The 8,067-nt window shown below is 58.2% G+C and overlaps 1 protein-coding gene across 1 annotated transcript; it reads left to right on the top strand.

The window, feature by feature from the left end:
* The first annotated feature begins 1,028 nt into the window (after positions 1-1,028).
* Positions 1,029-6,148, top strand: LOC142827936 (interferon-induced protein with tetratricopeptide repeats 5-like). Its single transcript, XM_075924560.1, has 2 exons — positions 1,029-1,144; positions 3,268-6,148. Exons 1-2 carry the CDS (start codon positions 1,119-1,121, stop codon positions 4,664-4,666), a joined length of 1,425 nt encoding a protein of 474 aa, XP_075780675.1. The 5' UTR covers positions 1,029-1,118; the 3' UTR covers positions 4,667-6,148.
* The last annotated feature ends 1,919 nt before the right edge of the window (positions 6,149-8,067 follow it).

The following is an 8,067-nucleotide window of genomic DNA, read 5'->3' as shown; positions in this document are numbered from 1 at the left end:
CATACGTGCATACAGACACACACGCATGAATGAACACAAAATGCAGGACAATGTAGCACTTTAAAAACTAACAAGATGGTTTATTAGGTGATGGGCTTTCGTGGGCCAGACCCACTTCCTCAGATCAAATAGTGGAAGAAAATAGTCACAACCATATATACCAAAGGATACAATTAAAAAAAATGAACACCTCACAGACATAAACACACATGCACACTCACGCATAGACATGAACACACACACATGTAGACACAGAGACACGCACATGCACACAAGAACACACATGCACACTCACTCCCACCCCCCCACGGACATAGAAACACACACAAACATGAACATACACAAACACACAGACATACACACACATAGCCACACACAGATTCACACATGAATGCATACAAACAGACCCACAAGAACACACATGAACACTCAAACAGACACACACACATGGACATGCACGCACATAGACACACACACATGGACATGCACGCACACAGACACGCACATGAATGCATACAAACAGACCCACGAGAACACACATGAACACTCACACAGACACACACACATGGACATGCACGCACACAGACACGCACATGAATGCATACAAACAGACCCACGAGAACACACATGAACACTCACACAGACACACACACATGGACATTCACGCACACAGACACGCACATACAAATTGACATGGATATGGACACACACACACACACATGCACACTTACACATGGACACACCCAAATAGACACACACGCCCACGCCCAGATGTAAGTGTACTTGGCTATCTTGCTCAGGGTCAAAGTGCACCTGGCTATCTTGCTGCAGCTGATAATCCAGGCAGGGTCTAAGCTGCAGATCAGCCGGGGAGCTGAAAGTGAAGTTTCAGTTTCTCTTTCCCCGGCTCACTCTCACTTTCGGTTGCAATTCATCCCACCAGCCAAAGCAATGAGGTCACAGGCTGGCCGGCCAGCCAGCACATAAAGGGCAGCCTCCCTCTGGCAGGCACAGTCCAATCTGGCCCAGACGCGAGACGAGTCTCTCCCGGAGCCGGGCCCTTGGACACCTTGGGAGGAAAGGCAGAGCCGGGAGAGGAGCGTCCCTACCGGGCTGGGATGGGCACACGGCCGATCGCAATGAGGTAGGGGGCCGGGGCGCCGGGGGAGGAGGGTGCAGCGCGAGCAGGGACTAAATTCCGACTCGGGACGTTAGGTGGCGATTAATTTGCTAATCGAGCAGTCGAGGGCATTTCCCTAGTCCTGAAGGAAGGGCAGGGACAGCGCTGGCTTCCTGCTCGTGCGGAGTCTCAGCTCGGCTGCCGCGCCGCATCCTGGAAGGGACGGAGCAGCCGGTCCCCCGGGTCTCCGCACAAGCCCCCGTCCCCGCTGCCTCCTGCGTTATTAGGGACGGGGAGCTGGCGGCGAGAGCACGCCGGTTCGGACCCACCCACCGCGAATGCTGCAGGCCAGAGCGCCGCGGGGAAAGGCAAACTTTTGGAGGCTTCGCCGTATAGAAAGTGGCAGGCGCGTTACTCGGGAACCTCTCCCTCCCCGCCACGAGAACGCCTAGAAAACAAAGCCCCGGCGTCCGCCCTTCCTGGCTTTCAAAGCCTGTCCTGTCCCCAGACAGATGGGAAACCCAGCGGCAGTCGCTGGTCTGGAACCCAAAGGCATTGTTGGGAGGCAGGCAACTCGCCCGGTCCTCTACCTGCTGCCTTAGCACAGCTGCCACTCTCCCTTCCAGGCTCCCCCGCGCCCTGCCAGCCCAGCTGGGGCTGCCTGGAATGGATGCTCCTCTGCCCAGAGCAGCGGGGACTGCCCTTGGCTGCCAGCTGGGATGCTACTGGTGGGCAAGCGGGACTGAGCCAGCAGCTTTGCATGGAGGTTCCCTTGTCCCTAATGAAGAGCAGCAGGGGAAAGGGATGGGAGGGGGCTCGCGGGACCGGCTGCTCCGTCCCTTTCAGAACGCAGAGCGGCAGCCCCGGAGGTGGGGCGGAGAGGTTGTCCTGAGACCCAGCAGGGGACCAGAGACTAAGCCAGTGTCCTTGCACGCCGGCTGCTCTCAGTCATCTGAAGAGTGCAGAGCGGTGGGGGAGGAGGGGAGATTGAGTACTAGCTCCTGCTTCTCGGGCAGTCGACTACCCGTCCAGCTCCTTAATTCCGACAGCTTCCGAGCCTGCAATCCGGTTTGCAATCTCGGGGGCGGAGGTGTGTGTGCCCAGTCTCATGTATCGTTGCATCCTGGTGACTCTCCAGGCTGGTGACTCATTGGGCGAAAGCGAGCGCTTGGCCATCGGAGCTGACGCCTATTTGCATTGTTCTTTGGGCAGCTCCCCTGGCTGTGACTTGCCGGGTAGCACCTCCCTCTCGCTGGGTCTGTGTCCATCCGTCCGTCCCTCAGCCTCCTCGGACATGGCCTTCTTGGTGGTGGCACCGGCACTGAGCACTTCCATAGCACCTTCTGTCGGCCCCACGCTCCTACGGCCCCTCCTGTCCGCAGGGACTGAGCTCTCCCTTGGGGGATTCACTGTCCCCTCCCGCAGAGGGCTGGGGTTTGGGGGCGCAATGCGACGGAATTAGGGGAGCTTCTCCAGAACAGAGCAGGTCACTTTCTGGACATCCCCACATATATGAGGTTAGATGGTTGTGGTTGCCTCCCCGCCCCCGGATATGTCTGGGGGGGTTCATGGTACCAGGGAGTCTGGCTGGTGGAAAATAAGAATTTAGAACATTGAGAGCAGTGCCAGTGACCAGTGTGGCCATTGCAAGAGGCAGGTGATAGGACAAGCGGGGGCAGGTACAGTGCGGGGAAAGGTGGTAACTGGCCGTGGCTGAAACTTCACGGAGCTTTGAAAGGGGAGGGGCGTAGGCCTGCAGGGCAGCAGAGGTCACAGAACACTGAGCAAAGGGCTCAGGGCAGACAATGTGGGATACTGGCGGAAGCCAATTCTCTCCAGAAAACCCACAGCGGAGGCCACACTGGCTCTCCATTGACAGTAAACGGCGGCGGCGGGGGGGGGAGAGAAAAAAAAAGTCTCTTGTAGGGTGGAAGTTTTTGTTGTCAAAATTGGGCATTTCCTCGACAGCAGTCGAATCGCAGTGAAAACGTTCCCCCTGTTTTGTTGCCAAAGGCAGGTTTGGGTGACAACATTTGGTAGTGGAGACCAGGCCTAAGGGTTTGGCTGCACAGCAGGAGCTCAGTACCCACTGCCCCCCAAGTTAGCGTGCAGCCCTGATCGAGTTTTCTTTTCCCCTCTCTCTGCAGCTCCCTGCCGCTGAAGGAGAAGCTGCAGGCCCTCCAGTGCCACTTCACCTGGGACTTTGAAATCAGGGACAAGGTGGACGCCGCTCACATCCTCCATACGGTGGCTCTCAGAGTTGCCCACACTCCCTACCCGAACCAGGCTGTGTTCCTGGCCATGAAGGCTTATCTCTGCCACCTGCAAGGGCGATATGAGGACGCTCTGCAAAGCCTTAGGGAAGCTGAAGAGTTCCTGCATAGAGATCACCCAGGTAACGTCCCCCGCCAGGCCCTGGTCATTTACGGGAACTACGCCTGGATCTACTATCACCTGGCCCATTACGACGTGGTGGAGCGTTACCTGGACCAGGTGAGCCAGATCTGCCGCTCCCTGAACAGCCGCTCGCCATACGCAGCTCTGATCCCTGAGGTCCACGCACACAAAGGCTGGTCTCTCCTGGCGGCCGGCTTCCGCCACGGCCAAGAGGCCACAGAGTGTTTCCAAAGGGCATTGGCAGAAGACGAAGCCAATGGGGAATATCTTGCTGGGTCGGTAATCGCAGCCTATGCATTGTGGACCCACTTGTCTGATCCTGTGTCTTGGAAGGAAGCCAAAGAGAAGTTGGGAGACATTATCCAGAAACAGCCACATAACTATGAAGCGAAGGTGTATTTAGCCCGGTTCATTAAGAAGGGAGATAGAGGCCAAGCTGAAGCCCTCTTGGAAGACGTGCAGAATAGCCGAGACCCTGAAGTCCTGAGATATGCAGCCAAGTTCTTTCAAGCAGAGTTCCCAGATAAAAGAATTCCTATTCTACAGAGGGCAATATCGCTGGACCCCACGTACCATCTCCTGTACTATGACCTTGGTGTCTGCTACAAACAACAACTGGCGGTGGCCAACACAGGGAGAAGAGAAGAAATCTTGGCAGCTGCTACAGAGGCCTTCAAGAAGGCTGTGCGGATAGATCCCGCCTTTGTGTTTGCAAAGCTGGCGCTAGCTGAAATGCTCGGAGAAAAGACACCTGGCTACCAAGAAGAGATTTACCTCAACCTCATGAGCGAGGTGTCCACCCTCAGCAAGAGGTGCCAGCAGGCCGTCTACCTTCACTGGGGGGACTTTCTCCTCTACACGCGGGAGTCCCTGCCCAAGGCAGCTGAGATGTACAAAGCTGGTTTCGCCATCCCAGACAAGTACCTGGAGAGACCACAGCTGAAAAGCAGGTTGCAAGAGGTGGCAGAAAAATTCCAGCAGAGCTCCCAGACCACTGAGGCGAAGGCCATTCGTGACTTCATTAACGCAAACGAACGCCCATGGGAGGAGAGGAAGTCCTCTGATTGCACCAGCAGAGCAGGAGGGTGGAGAAGTGGGGAAAATGGGGGATCCGCTCCCTTTCCGGGGCGCACCAAGACCTGCTTCTGAACCAGCCCTGGTGCCCCACCCCTGTACCAACGCCGTGCGTGTTGCACCGGATCCTGGGTCCCTGCCTCGTTCAGACCCTGGGCCCTTCCTGCTGCTGCCTCTCGTGATTCTCGTTAGCGATTTGTATTGGCAGCCCCTGACATGCCCCAGGATCCCACCCAGCCTGGCCCCAGAGAGCCTGCGGCGGAAGGACCCAGCAAATCGACAGGGCAGCACAAGGGGACATGACTGCTCAGCCCAACAGACCGTGGTCTCAGCCCACCAGTGGCTCAGCCACGGCCGAGAGGGCCGGAAGCGTTGTGGAGCTGCACGGCTGTTTCCACTCAGAGGGGACGGAGCCCCCCTCCGGGTCTCTAAGCCTCTGGCAAACCTCCCCACAAGCTCTGCTGCTTTCTCACTCCCCCTGCGGGACCTCGGTGGGGAGTTTCCTCTACCCGTCGCTCCCGGAGCAGGCCCCCCGGCTGGCGTCTCAGACGTTAGCGTGGTGGAAATCAAGCGGCTCCCTTTGTTCTCCGCTGGCGTGCGAGAACCCAGCATTGCTCTCCACGGGGGTGGCAGCTCAGGGTATCTGAGCACGGAGGGTCTTTCCCTAAAGGGCTGTAAGCTCCCGGGGAGGTGGGGAGAAAGGGGGTGCAGCGGTGCGGGTAAAGGCCTATTACCTGGCAGAGTCACAAGCCCTGCTGGGGGTGCCCAGTTCCCAGAGCCCTCGAGTACAGGGAGCCCACCAGGTGCTAGGGAAGCCGCTCTCCCGGGCCCCACAGCCCTGCAGTGATGGGACCAGCAGACAGCCTGGGCCAGCAGGGTGCCCGTGAGCGGGGGCTGGGCTGGGGCTGGGGTGTGCACCCCAGGGTGGTGCTGGGGGCCTGTTTTGGTAGGAAGACTCCAGACTAGGGCCCTGCTTTCAGCCCCAATCCTGTTCCGCTGCAAACGTGGGCAGCCAGCCGGTGCCTGCCCCAGGGCTGTCCTGGGGTGGGGTCCCTCCCAGCGGCTCTGTGGGGTTACTAACCCTCGCCAGGCCAGGCCTCGGGCATCGGCATCGACAGACCAACACAAAGCAAAGCAGCTTTGCATCCTCTTTATATCCACTGCCCCAGCCGTGGCCCCCGGGTGCTGCCCGTTCCCTCCTCCGCCCCACACAACTAGGGCACAAACCAGGCTTTTAAAAAGTCCATTGTCCTTGCTCTGTCGCTCCCCTCCTTCCTTCCCGTCGGGCCGTGGGGCTCCAACTTTTTGGCCCGTGGCCCGCCTGGCTCAATGCAGAGCCAATCGGTTGCTAATGGCAACACGCCACTAATTACGTCCTTCTGACCCAGTTATTTTGCGATTGCGGCCGCTGGGGGGAACCGTTCATGTGAACCAGTTAGAAAGGACACGTTCATGTGATTAAACCGATTAAACGCTTTAATGCTGTCGTGTGAGTTTGTCAAACGTCATTTTAAATAAACTGAAACATTCCGTCCAACACAAACGGTTTCGATATTGTCGTTATGCCAGCGGTGGGGAACCTCTTCCAGGTCGGGGGCCACGGACCCCAGAAAATTCAGTCGGGGACCATGCAAGTGAGAGCCACGGGGAGCAGCCAGCCGCTCCGTGGGTCCTGCTGGGCTGCTGGCTGGGAGCTGCCTAGGTAAGCGCCTCCTGGCTAGAGGCTGCATCTGGCATCCCACCCCCTCCTGCACTCCACTCCTCATTCCAGATCCCCACTCCCTGCTTCCCCAGGTCACCATTCAAACCCTCTGCACCCCCTGCTTCTCCCCCAGGTCACAACTCGCCCCCACACCCTGCCCCCTCTGCTCCATCCCTCCCCCAGGCCAGAATCCCCTCCTGCACCCAAACTCTTGCACCCAGGCTGCAGCAGGATGAGACACCGCCTGCCAGTAGAATAGAGAGAATGTATTGCTTCTGCGAGGTACAGCACGGCCCGGTTCTATGTGGGCATTGAAGTGAGGGGCAGGCAGCCTCAGACCCCTTGTGGGAGCGATCCATAGGCCCCTGACCCCCCTGTACTCAGCTTCGTCTCTTCTCTTCATGTTTTCCCAGCCAAGACAGTCCCTTCTCCAAACCACCCCCTCCCTTTGTCCAAAACCCTTCCCTGCCTCCTGAGAACGGGTTGGGCCAGGGTCCACCTGACATGAGGTCCCTCAGGCTGACCCCCCGCTGGACAGTGCTTACAGACGCAGGCCAGTAGGGGTCGTCCACAGGTCAAGCATAGCGCCCAGTGAATGCCAGAGTGTACAGCACGCCCACTACGTCACACCTGGCTGTCACGGGGTAAAAGGCAGGGGAGCACCCAAATCCGACGTGTCCCGCAGAGAAGCCAGTTTCCAAACGCTGGTGCCAATTTCCCTTGCCCTGTGGGTGGAGAAGGAACCACCCCTCGGATGTCTGTGGGCTGAGATCTGTGTGACACTGGTGCATGTGAAAGGGAAACCCGGCCCTGCATCCCCTCTGACAGCCAGTAGGTGGCGCTGCGCCCCCACATGCCCACGCTCCATCCCGGCTGTGAGGGCCCCAGGTGGATCAGAACTGGAGCAGCTCTGGGCCCCGCACTGCACTGGGGGGTGTCTTGTGCCTCACAACTCACCAGGGGTCCCCGAAATCCAGGCGGCAGCTGGAGCTCATGGAGGAGGGAAATGCAGAGGGAGCCGCTGCCAACTGGGCTGGGAAAAGGGCCACAGATGGATCCTCGGGGGTGTTCTCCAGGCCACTTTGGGGGGATTGAAAAAGACTCCACCCACCCACCTACTCACCCACTTCGCAGGGCTCTAGCTAGTCCCTCTGTCTCCGCCCGCCCGTCCGTCCTCCTTCTTGTGATGTTTAGCTTGTGGTCTGAGAAAGGGAAAACCTGGCTGGGGCAGCCTGGCCTCTGGGGGGCTGACTCCTTCCCATCCCCCCACACGGCCTCTTTTCTGGCCCGCTTTTTAGACAGCCTGCCCCGGGCTACCCCTTGCTGGTGTGGCGCACCGGGGGCACGCCCTTCCCTTCACCTCTGCTCACCAGGGCGCCCGTTGGCAATCTTAGAATCCTAGAATCCTAGACACTAGAACTGGAAGGGACCTCGAAAGGTCATCAAGTCCATTTTCCTCATGGCAGGACCCAGCACCATCTGGCCCATCCCTGACAGGTGTCTGTCCAACCTGCTCTTAGATATCTTCAGTGATGGGGATTCCACAACCTCCCTGGGTAATTTATTCCAGTGTTTAACCACCCTGACAGGTAGGAAGCTTTTCCTAATCTCCAACCTAATCCTCCCTTGCTGCAGTTTAAGCCCATTGCTTCTTGTTCTATCATCAGAGGCCAAGGAGAACAATTTCCTACCTTCCTCCCCGTAACACCCTTTTAGATACCTCAAAATCGCCTCCAGAGCCCTGCTCAGTCTGCGTGACCGTCCCTGGCTTGAC

The sequence above is a fragment of the Pelodiscus sinensis genome, chromosome 1, assembly GCF_049634645.1.
Source record: "Pelodiscus sinensis isolate JC-2024 chromosome 1, ASM4963464v1, whole genome shotgun sequence".
Classification (NCBI taxonomy): Eukaryota; Metazoa; Chordata; order Testudines; family Trionychidae; genus Pelodiscus; species Pelodiscus sinensis.
The sequence above is the reverse complement of the archived record's forward strand: the minus strand, read 5'-3'. Positions and strand labels throughout refer to the sequence as shown.

What these genes read in the sequence shown, in the direction of transcription:
- LOC142827936 (XM_075924560.1), top strand. Translation starts at nt 1,119, where the DNA reads ATGGGCACACGGCCGATCGCAATGAG. An exon ending in ACACGGCCGATCGCAATGAG is followed by an intron (nt 1,145 to 3,267) that starts GTAGGGGGCCGG and finishes CTCTCTCTGCAG; the next exon opens with CTCCCTGCCGCTGAAGGAGA.